The sequence below is a fragment of the Chiroxiphia lanceolata genome, chromosome 6, assembly GCF_009829145.1.
Source record: "Chiroxiphia lanceolata isolate bChiLan1 chromosome 6, bChiLan1.pri, whole genome shotgun sequence".
NCBI lineage: Eukaryota > Metazoa > Chordata > Aves > Passeriformes > Pipridae > Chiroxiphia > Chiroxiphia lanceolata.
The window spans coordinates 12,736,178-12,748,719 of NC_045642.1; the positions used below are offsets into that span (position 1 = coordinate 12,736,178).

General features: G+C 38.8%; 1 protein-coding gene across 1 annotated transcript in view; it reads right to left on the reverse strand.

Annotated features, from left to right (window-relative positions):
* Positions 1-825: 825 nt before the first annotated feature.
* RRAS2 (RAS related 2) overlaps positions 826-12,542 on the reverse strand; it is a 44,041-nt gene continuing 32,324 nt past the window's right edge. Inside the window, exons 3-6 of the mRNA XM_032691871.1 lie at positions 12,204-12,306; positions 10,694-10,802; positions 2,760-2,878; positions 826-2,296 (exon numbers count right to left, since the gene is read on the reverse strand). Of these exons, the coding sequence (XP_032547762.1) occupies positions 2,209-2,296; positions 2,760-2,878; positions 10,694-10,802; positions 12,204-12,306 (419 nt within the window). The 3' untranslated portion in view covers positions 826-2,208. The remainder of the gene's footprint in view (positions 2,297-2,759; positions 2,879-10,693; positions 10,803-12,203; positions 12,307-12,542) is intronic.

Here is a 12,542-nt window from a genome sequence, read left to right on the forward strand (position 1 = left end):
GAGTTGCACGTTAAAAAAGACATATCTATATAAATCTATTACTTAAAACCATTCTACCATGAGTGAAAAGTTTAAAAAAAAAAAAAAAAGGAAAAAACTGATGAAACCTAAAAGATATTTGCACCTCAGAAGTTCAGTCCCAACACGCATGCTTGTAATTTGTTGTCTTAACTCATTCTAACGCCACACATTCAGTGATTTAACTCCAGAGAGGCTTTACATAGTTGAGAAAACACGTGGTGTTTGCTACAGGCTGTAATTTCTTACATTTGACTTGAAAAATGCAATACATCTCCCAAATGTGCTCCCACTGTAACTTCTTGTTTGAATCTTCTATACACTCCTCCTAAGCAGCCTTTCATCAACCAATAAATCCATCAGAGGGGGGGAAGCTACCCACTCTCTCAAAACTGCATTACACTAGCTAATCTAAATTATATTAAAACCCCCTTAAATTCCTCTGCAATGCCTGGCACCAGCACTACTTCAAGGTTTAATTCTTTTCTGTTGTAAATGTAACAGAACTTGTTTAAGTCCTGTTTCCTCAGGAGACATGTACAGATTTATGGCAGAGCACCTGACAGTGAGCATAACCTGAATATACAAGAATTGTTGATTGGACCACTGACTACATACTCCAAGCCAAAACAAACATCAGCTTTTATCATCTGTCATGACTTAAATTGAAATGGCTTTTCTTTACTTCCAAGCTTGAAGAAAAGGTTGTGCAGACATGCATATATCTATCCCCTAGCCAGGTTCCATCACATCCCCCCACCCCAAAAAATTCAGGTTTTGGAAGAGAGTCAGAAAGAGGCAGTGTGCTTACCCCCCAGTAATGGTTAGATCATCTTTAATTCTAGCACCTGAAGTTATACAAGGGTTTGCTTAATAATCAAGTTTCAAAGAACTGTTGGACACATTCAGTAAGGTGACAACTGTGCAATACCACTCAGTATTTCAATATCAGGGACCATACTCTTGAATTGTTTAAACACAATCCACAGAACTCAAAATTAAACAACCATCCACAGTTTAACTAAACAATCAGTTAAAAGTCTTACAGTTTAATAATTCACATAATGGTCAGTCTTTAGTAAGGGATACTGAAATTCATTAAAAGACAACACTAGATTTTACTCTATGGGTGTGCTGGGCAGGCACATAATTGGCCATTCTTGGGTATAACCGGAAAGGTAAGGAGTAGTTTACCACAGTTTGGCAAATCCCATATTTTGTCAGTTAAAAGTGAACTGTGAGAATTAAATACTCATCTTTACATATACACAAGTTATGCTGTGAAAGCATATTTGCTTACAAACATATAAAAATACTTGTTAACTAGTTTGATAAGAAAATAATGTATAAAAGTATATAGCAAAAACATTTAATCATCTCTGACAATGGAAAGATCAAATTCAATTTTATATCACATGAAACAAAAACAGCTACAATTTAGTTTTCCTTAATCCCTTACCCAGAAATACAAAGGAAGACACAATTTGTTTTCAAACATAATGTGAAATTTCTTAAGCTGAAATGCCTCAATCCAGAATGAGCTCAGGTATTTGGCCATATCCTAATAGTAGCAGTAATCATCCTGTAGCTGTTCTGGATTCATAAAATAAATACAGTAGACTGTTTTGGCCACCGAAATAAAACTGCAGCATAAATGAGAGATGAAAATTTTAGCTGACAATGAAATTCAGTGTAGGTTTCTTAAGGCTAGCTGAATACTCAAGTCTAATTTAACTGAGGGCAAAAAAAAAAAAAAAGCCAATCCACCCCTTTTTTAAAAAGTATTCTCTGTACTTCAATATAGGTCTCTGTAATAGCTAATGAAATGTCAGAAGTAAAAATAAATTAATTCACAAGAGACAACTTATGCATCACTTCAACACCTTGTCCTACACGGTTTTGTTTCATCTCCTTTGCGAATAAAACTCCACAAGGTGCAAGCTCTGAAGGGAGAGAAGGAAGGAACTGTGGTATTAGAGAAGCAGCCTTAGTGTTTTGGTTTGAAGTCTGCCCCAGGATGACCGAGTCTTCTTCAAGAACTATTCTGCCAGCTTCTTGGACTAAGGCTATTCTGGTGACCACTTTTAGGACATGCACATAATAAGGCTAGACCAATACCAGAAGTGATGTAAAAATGATGGAAAGAAAAAAAAAATAATCTGGCAGTTGATAGCTTGGTTCTTGGGATTCTCAGAAAATAACACAATGGCAGCCTTTCTTGTCTTTTTCTTTCCGCGTTGGTTCTGGTGAAGGAGGGCACTCTTGTTCCTGAAATTTCCTGGAAATAGGTATTTCAAATTAAATTCACAGAATCATTTTCAGGTAAATAAACATAACTGCTGTATTTAACACTTTCTTTTTACTCTTTTTCAGGGAATGCACTTCCTTTTTACACACAAATTACTGATTCAATGAGTGATAGTTTTTGAATTCACCTTTTGGGTTTGTTTTTTTTTTTTTAAGAAAATTTTTTACAGAGGGTCAATCTCCTATTTAGTTTATCACATTTACAGACTGGGTGATGAATAAAATCTGAGAAATTAAGGTGACAAAATTATCTTTAACATATATATTAGATTCATGTAAACATTCTTCCCAATACACAGGAATATTTTACACTGGACAGCATTGGTCAAAACTTACAAGTAACAGCAGGCAGATTTCCCACTGCATTTTGATACATTTCCTGTAGCTATCCATTAATATAGGGGCATTAATTATCTTGTCTCAAGTCATCATACCTTATAACTCTGACAAGTTCATGAAAAGCTTGGTCTACATTCAATCTGATTTTTGCTGAGGCTTCCATGTAGGTTACTTTAAGTTGCCGTGCTAGCTGCTGGCCTTCCTCTTGTGTCACCTGTAACAGACATCAAGCTTTAAGTTAAAGGGTTCTACAAGCACGTTTGTACCAGCAGACACTCCATACACATGTCAAGGATCCATTTCCCTGGAACAATAACGCTTATTTGGCCACAGTATAGTTTCCACCCTGTCCACATAATACAACTGGGAAACAAATCAACGTAATGTATCTTTTCAAAAGCAAGTGAAGACTTTCTTTTTTTTAAAGAAGTTTCTGCAACAGATAAAGGCTGACCCTCCAAGACATTTCGCTCACTCCAGCTGCCTCATCTTCAGTTTTGCACAAGATCGAGTTTTCCCTCACAGGCAGACAAGAGTTCCTTGCTTTTCCTTAAAGCAAGTACTTCAGTCAACATCTGCTGGATTACTAACAATGTGAATACTATGCCAAATTTACTTTCTCATTGTCCCACCTAAATTAGAGAAATAAATAAAAAAAAGGCTACTTTTAAAACAACAACTGCTGTTTAGCTTCTAAATCTTTATAAAAGTCCTTTAAAAAAATCTATTTATGACATAGCAAAATACTAATACAGCCAGTTTTAAACATAGCTTAAATTATCAGAGCTCTAAAAATCCATGAAGCTTCCAGGTAATCCAGAAATATTAAAGAAATCCTGTCTACATATTGCCTCCTTGGGACGACAAAGGAAATAATAAGCATCATAAGAAGTTGATATAAAATTTAAAGCGATGAAGCAGAAGACAGGAAGCCAGTGGACCATTGTAGAAAGGAGGAATAAGTCAGTCATAGGGCAAAACCAAAGGAGATCACTGTGTATTTCTGGATGAAGTGGAAAGCAGAGAGGTCAGAAAACAGAAGGCCACCCTGAGTGGCGCAAGGCACGTGAGGCTTCAACGGGAAGGTCACCCACAGGGCCCGGGAGGAAAGGGCAGCTTTTGGTGATAAAAGGAAGTACAACAGATCTTGCCAAGACAATGCCAAGTGGAAGAAATGTCAAAGATTACACTGCTTTCACAGAAAAACATTAAATCAGCACGTAGAGGACTGATATAAGAACAAAAATAATGAGGGTTTATTTTTAAATTAGTTTTGAAAGGGCACTCAGTATTCACTTATATTAAGAAGCTACACAGAAATGGAAATAGAAGGGACTAGAAAAGCAATGGCAGCATTCACCACAGTGCAAGACCTAGAAGTACATTTTAGCTTGCAAAATAATTTCCTAACAGCTACACAACGGTTTGAGAGCCTTCATGCTTCATCTCCACATGTTTGATTCCATCCCCACTGGTACTATATTCATACATTTCCTGCTGAACTGAGGGCTGCTCTCTCTAAACCCTTCTGGAGCTCTACAAGGAGCCCCCAGCACCCTGTGCCATTAGCTGGAGTAATTCAGGATACATCTGCTTATCTCAAACACTCACAGAAACTATGTTTAATCCAGTGCTATTATCATCTGCTGAAGCCAAAAAACAAACCCTCAAAACCAACTGAACCCTAAGATCAACTACACTGGAGCTGCTGCCTTTTAAACTGCAGGACACATAAGGAGAACAACCGGAATTCTTCAATCCTCCACTGCTGTTTGAAAACTGAATCATAAGACTTGTGCTCCCCTAGTTAGAACAACTCCACTTCAACCCTCCACTCTAACCCCAGATGTTGAAATAACCCAATTCCAAAGCTTATGAAGGCTGCACTTTGACAAACATTCATAGCTGTTTTCTGGCACATCACTGACACTGTAGAATGTCCCAAAGTTTGCATCAGAGCTTCCAGAACCTTCTATATATCTCTGCCTCACTCAGACAAATAAGTTTAAGTATGGATATAACTGTTTTTGCAAAACTAACTCCTTTTACTTTTCTTCATCCCTGCATAGTTTATCGTAGCCCCAGAAAGTGAGAGGTTGAAGTCTAATAAAAATAAATAATTGGCAAGGAATGTACAGTCCTGAGGAGAAACTGAGCTCAGTCTTTAAACATATGTGGTTACCAATTTCTTCACTGTTGTATCTAACGCACATTAGAGGTACAAGTCAAACTAACACTGTAATAAAGTCAAGCTGCACTTCCACAATATTCTGCATTTAAAATATTATAGATACATTAAAGTCCTTGTTGTATTTACTAGAATATCCGTAACTGCTTAATTCGAAAACAATCTTTTTGTCAATCTTACAAGTATATTGTCAAGTAGCTTGTGGTCAATTTTTGTGACCTCAAAGTCAGTTTGAAAAAATATTTGGTTTGGAAACACTACACAAACATTTGCAGTGCCCAAGTTGTAAATTAGAGGCCAGAAGATACCAGTTCCATCTTCAAAGCTGAGGGAAATGTAAGTACAAACAAAGAAATGCTTGAAAATAAAATCATGAATTTTCATCTTTTTGTTGTCCCTTCTCAAGTACAACAATCCTGTAACATGACATGTTTTTCAGTAAGTGTGATGGGACAGCTTATTTAACATCACCAGCAAAATAAAAACTAAATCCTTTTTCCTCAAAGAGGGCTGGATGTTATTTTGCCAGAAGTAAAGAGAACCACAGATTTTATGGTAGTAACTGTGTGTACATCTGTGTGTCTTGGTTCTGCAGTTTTAGCAAGCTTAAGGCTGAATACGAATGAGAATCACTCAATGCTTATCCTTTTTGCTATAGGATATTTTATTGTTTGTTTTTTAGGTATCACTCACAGTGTTCAGTCATTTAGCAAAAGTTTCTCAAATTAAAACCCATTACAGAAGATGTGAGCAAGTCAAACATGGAAAAGCTTAATCTTCACTTCTCTAAGTTACCATTCCTCTTTCTGAAACAGTTTCCATTTGAGTATCTGCACAAGAATTCTGTGAACATATGGCCATCTCTCTTCACTATTGTATCTGATATCTGTCAAAAATACGGAAATTAATTTCTGAAGTTTCTATGTTTCCTCCACCTAAAGCAACTCTACAAGGCTGCCTAACCTAACACTGCATCTGTCTTTTGTTTGGACACTTACACGAGACTAAGGAACACGTCATACCCCTGTCAGCAGGTAGCAGCTAAGTGTTTCCTCAAGTCTGAAAGGAATCCATTTCTACCACCTTGTGTTCACCCTACTGTGTTCTCAGCACAGAAATACTGTCCATTCCTGCTCCATTGCTCCTGAAGAGTGTATTTGTCATCCTGATTTTCTGCCTCACCAGCCCACCCACAGGTGCTGCTGGTTCATGCTTACAGTGGGCTGCCGTTAACATTTTCCTGCAGGGGTAGCTCACTATCCACTAATTCCGATTTGCCCACATTGTCCTAACAAAGGTCACTCTGGCACATGAAAACTGTGGTTATGAAGCACTGACACACACTCAGACTCCTTGCTGTGTTCAGATACTCAATCAGAAGCCCAGTTGCTCATAATCTATAAAGCTCAAATCACACAAGCCATGGGAGGACCTGAAGGTCTGATCCATCCGTGAGCACAGAGGTGTCGCTATGCACGACCTGACATCCTACCACTGGCAAGAAGGTATTGTCACACTTTCAGATAAGAAAACAATAGATAAGAGAAAGGCCAAAACAAAATGTTAATGACTTTGAGCACCCAGGTTCCTGTAGTGGTCCACCCCCTGAAATAAGCCACCTCAGGCCAAGCTATTTGTGAAGCAGTGAGTTTGCAAACCCAACACATCAAGCTGCCGGTTTGCCAGCACTTAGGCTGCTGCCAGTCAAGGTCAAGGCATGAGGCTGCTTGCCTGGGATCACCACATTTGCTCATCATCTCTCTATGCATAAACTGAAGACCCATGGACCTCTCTTTAAAACCTTGCTTTAAAAGAATCTAGCAGCAGAGATGATCTCAGCACTAGGTCACTGTGTTAGTTCAGTCATGATGCAAAGCAAGAACTAACATTTAATGAAACCCAAGCACTTTCCTGTTGCAACTTGGATTTTTCTTGAAACCCTGCCATCTGGGGAATGATCAGACTTGACCCAGTTTAAGTTAGCAGTTATCTACAAAAAGTCATATATATCCTGCACTGACAAGTCTACTCCTCCAACAGTAGTGGTTATTATTAAAACATCTGGTGCTCTACTGAATTATCTTACTGTAGAAACATCCAGTGTTGAGCTGTACAGAATTAACCCATTTAAGAGAAAGACTGCTATACAGTGTGAGCAATGAGAGATGGTGTTTCAATTCTGGTTTCTGTGACTGATTGGGGAATTTGGAAAGACTAGCAGCTTCATTCCTTATCATACATTCTATAGAATTATGTTTGCTTGTCCTCTAATGACTCATTTTTCTTTGTCACCCTAACCTGTGGATATTGAGAGACAAAAATCACAAGAAGGATGCTTAACTCCATTTATCTATGCAGTTATTACCATATTAAATCACTATTTCAAACTTATTCTTTCACGTCTCTTCTTCCAAAGACGCTTGTGAGTTTGCCTGTGGTACATAAGAGCCACCACTATTTTAGACTATATCTTTGGTAAGCCCCAACAATTCATCAAGATCACACAATTGTTTGTGCACTTCTGCTGTACAACCCAGCTCATGTATTTCCTGAGAAACAGCTGCCACCACACAAGGATGATTAGTTACGCCTCATTAGCTTCCAGATTTATGGTGTCACAGAGATAGTACTCTGTTCAACCTCAACACACAGTTACTTGGATAAAGGTGTGGTCAGACCCTTGAGACATCCAGAACTATTGTATACATTTAACTCTTCTGGGCTCTGGGAAGATTTGTTGGTTCTATTGAGTATCATCTGCCAATCCAAACATACATTAAATTACTTTCTTGAACTTAGTTTTAGTCTCTCTGAGGTAGCATGTGTTTCACTAGTCTACCTCCTGTCTTCCACAAAGAGCAGGTAGATACTCAGTACAAGCAGTTTTGATACCCAATTTCCTGAATTTCTAAAAACGTTACTTAAATTCTGAAGCTGAAAAATGTACATCTGGGATTAAACAACTTCAGAGAGAAAGACAGCATCCTGTAGAACCAGATGAGTAAAAAGACCACAGTGTAACACCAGCCTGGCTGAACAGGTTTTTGATGTAACCCAAGTGAGGCCTCAAAGACCACCAGACTGAAAACGCAAAAACGCAAAGGACTAGTCTTTCTCCTGGTTTTCCCTACAAGTTACAGCCTGGGGACATCCTACACTTCCCACTCACCCCAGCACTCCTAGGCAAGCCTTTGCTCCAAGACCTCCCATCGCAGCTGCCTGCACAGCAAACCTGTAGCCAGAGAAGTATGACCTTGCTTGTCAGGCTGAAGTTTTGCCTTACTTGGGAAGACACAGGACTAATTTTCAGTCAGATCAGCGAGCTGGTCCCACTCACTGACTGGATTCCTGTGTCGAGAGTTCACATGATGGAGCAGAAACAACCCCACAGATGAAATGGAGACTCTGGCTGCATTTAACATTCAGCTGATAACATCTAACTGCTTGGTGCTGCCAAAAGGCGAGGTCTCACTTTCTTGCCCCCACTCCAACTCCTCCCTGCTTTGCTGCAAGCCACAGTCCCACCCCTTCCCATGCTTACAGCGCTGGCACTCAATTCTTTCTGCAAGCTGATTTAGCTCACATAGGTCCCAGGAAGTCATTCCTGCTCATCTGTTTTACTCCCCTTCCAGAGAGAGATGATTCAACTCAAAGCACTTCAAGTGAGAGCTAGGGCCAGTAAAGGAAGGAATGGGAATGTGAAGTCAAGAGGGAGGGGAGCCTCTCCCTTTTGGAGAACAATTATGTCAGCTCAGCATCCCCAAACCATTCCTTCACACTGACTTCAGCCCAACTGGAACACACCAAGTGATGCGGAAGGGGCAGAGAAGAGTTAAGAACATATAAGGAGTTGTTTCAGCAAACCCAGAACTGTTTTTTTCCAGCTACATCTGTATAAGCCCCAGCTTACAATAGGAGTGACAAATGCACCAACTGGCATATAAATGGTGAGTGATAGCCCCAAAAGCTATGCTCATCAGCATCTAATCAATTAAGGTAATTATTATAGCCATAAAAAGCAAAAGGAGATTTTGGCGACATATGCTTTTGTGTTCAGATATAAGCAGCAAAACTGCAAAGTTAAGCAATTTGAAAACAGCTGCTTAGAGCTTGAATGTGTACCAGCCCACTGTCAACTGAAAAATCAGCAGGAACCAGGGAGAGAGGGATAGTAGAACAGGTGATGGGTACCTTTCTGCCTTCAAGGGAGAAACAGAAGAGGTTTAAAAACATTAGGAGGGTGGAAGCCAGAGAACAAAGTTTGTAACTGTTTCTAGAAAGGGATCTACAGGATTACCAACTACATTTGCAGGTATCCTCTGAGAACTGGGGCTGACAGCAATGATGTTATTTCCCTCCCAAAGCATCTGGATGTCTGTTCTTCAGCAATTACAATTAGCAGATAGTTCAGTTTCACCTACATGGTCTCCATGCCAACACTTGTGCATGAGTTGAAGTACATATGTTTCAGGACTTGGGTTAAATCTGGGAATTTTGATGGGGGCATGATGGTAACTGAAGAATGAAAGTTTCACTTCTGCCTCAGGGACAGGCTGATAGTTCAGTGCACGTGTGAGTACATGAAGTTACTTCTGATGAATTTGTGAGCTACGTCTGTGAAAACTTTTTTCAAATCAGTATCTTTCAGCATAGGTTTTCATTTTATCATGATGTTTCCACACCGGTTTTGGGATAAAGAGGCTGTGACAGTCAAAGAACTATACTCAAAAGGAATTTTTTTCCTACTAAATGTTTTACATAGTATTCAAGAAATTCATTCAACAATGTACTAACTCACTGAACTCATTAACATTATTTAATGTAAGCCTATTTTGTATCTGCTTTTCCACCGAGAAAAGATTTTATTCAGCAAAGAACAAGAATCTGTGTGAGCACTTGTGGGCAGAAACTATGCCACATCCCGGTATACAACTCTAAGAATATCTGATCGTTTGAAATTATGTTTTCCTTGTGTAACTTTTAAAATAATGACAGCAATTTTAGTAATATTTAGTTTACTCTCAGAAAAAAAAAAATCATGTTTGCTAACAAGCTTTAGATGTCATCTTACTGTGTCAGGAGAAAATATTAAGCTTTTCAAATAAACTGCTGAAGAAAATAGAAGTTTGACATCTGTTCCTTTCCTGCTGCTATAGTGAGATTATTTTCGTTTCAGCTCAAATTAGTTTGATCCATTAAAAATCAATAGCAAATAGAGAACACACATTTAAAGATCCTTCTTTAAATAATTCTAAACTAAATCTTTTAAGATGTCTTACCACTAGAGGTGAGGATGAAATCTACTCGTTCAAAACTTTAATTTGAAGGCACATAAGTACAACAAGTAACTGCGTTGCTGTACTTCCAACTTTTAAAGAATTAAGTCAGTTACACAGAAGACAAGTGGCCAAAGAGAAAACAGTGAACAGCTACTAATTTATCCATAACAGCAGTGAAAGGTAAAAGCAAGGGCACTGAAGCCCAAGGATTGCTGGAGCTAGTGCTGGAACGCACTCTGCTTGGCACAGCATGGTGGTGAGTAACAGAACGGAGGAATTAGACACGTTCATGCCTGAGTAATCAAGTCATGACAGAGAGCTCTCAACTCTCTGAATATATTTGGTCTCAACATAACCCCACTGAGTCAGAGAGAAGATGTGCTGTATGTGGAATGCCATCACGCTTTTAAGATTCTTCAAGTACAAAACCCAAGTGTAATTTCTTGCACTGGAGTTAGTTTGTATGATATGACTTTTTTCATTTGTTTGTTCCCATTCTGGCTTCGGGAGGAAAACTGTAAAGGTTCTGGAAAAAAGTGAGTAATAACAGCAAATGAATTACCTGTCTTTGGTGGTCCAAATCTGCTTTATTGCCAACTAGAATCATAGGAAACTCATCACGATCTTTCACTCTAAGGATTTGTCTCTGAAACTTATAAATTTCTTCAAAACTGTAAAAGAATAAAAGTAGAGCATCAGTGTACTAATTCACAGATTCTCAGGTTCTGCAAAAGTTCAGAAATGATGAGTCACCTATTTGGACTTGCCCTGCCATGACACACAAGCACAGACAGCTGCAGGCACTCCAGAGTCTGCTGTCACAGTATGACCAGTTAGAGAACCATTCAACACTCAAACTAAAAAAATCCTCAAGTTAAAAGCCTGCTATGCACTGGTCTTAGGTGGGGCTGCAGGGTGAGCAGAATGCTTACTGTGCCCCTGTCCCCAGACCCAGAGGCCAGAGAATCAAGCAACCACAATCCATTCTACAAATACTAACTTTGGAGTTCAACTCTAGCTAGAATATTCAAACTACAGCCTAGAGACCCTGCTGATCAATATTTCAGCTGGAAACATCCATAGCTACTTCTGGGAATTCTGAGGGATCAAAGATGAAAAGTTTATTTCTTCAAAAATAGAAAAATGGCAGGGCTAAATGATCAGAAATCTTTCCAGTTACCGACTAAGTTATACCAGGTACTGATACTGTTCAAGCAGTAATGAATACTCCAGAAGTGTTTAAGGAAAGGGCAGCAAAGCAGAAAGCTTCTTCCAGGACAGCATATTAAACAAGCTAATTTTGGTCTAAACAAGGATTTTTGGAGACTAAAGAAAGAAATCACTGCTTTCAAGTGAACACTGTTAAAGCTACATAAGGAGCTTCGGCACAGATGCTTGCAGACAATCACATCCCTCTGGAGCCTTCCCAGACACTATATTCAATGCCAGGCATATAATCTGAAGACATTTACACTTAGATTTGCCAATTAAAATTTAAAAGCAAGATGATCATCAGTAAGAAAGTCGCATTAAAAAAAAATGAGGTAGCCAGACACTTCATCCAAAGGCAAATTAGAAGGAAGGTGTGCCACCAAGCATAGCTCCCCATGAACTTCTAAGAAGATGTTTCATTTCCACCCTGCAGTCATTCAGTCAATTCATGGGAGAAAGCAGAGTGAGCACTGCCTGCAGAAGAGTGCAGAGTCATACCCTAAACTGGATACACCCATCCAGAAACCCAGAGCCAGTTACTTGATTTTGCACATGGCAAGAGGATGAATACCACAAATACCAGTCAATCCCAGAAAACTTTATATTCTGGACTGTAATAAAGTTCTTGAATAGAGAGCTGTCATTTTTTGATGCTTGTTTCCAAGTCCTCTATTGAAAGAGACAGACACTTTCAACAAGTGATTGGTTCAAAATTGGTTGTCATAAGTGCTGAAAGATTGCCACACCTAGAACCTAAGAGTGAATGCATACTTCATGCTTCTGTTTGAGATTATTTCAATTATGGATAATTTGAGAATAATTACGACTTGTTTGTCTTAACAACCTGACATCAGGCTTACCTTCCTCTATCTGTGACTGAGAAAACAAGCAGAAAACCCTCCCCTGTCCTCATGTATTGTTCACGCATCGCTCCAAATTCTTCTTGTCCTGCTGTATCCAGAACTGAACAGAAGAAAAATATGGATTACTACATTTCATGTTCTTATAGACTGAGAAAAAAATAACTCCTAATAAGACATTATTTAGAGTCTCTTCTGTACATCATAGCTAAACAGAAACCACTTTTCAAACATACTCTGGATTTTTTGCCAATATTCCCAACAAGTTTTTGGGATTGAACAATTCAAGATGTACCAAACACACTGAACAACAAAAAATTTGAGGACTTCTGCTAATTC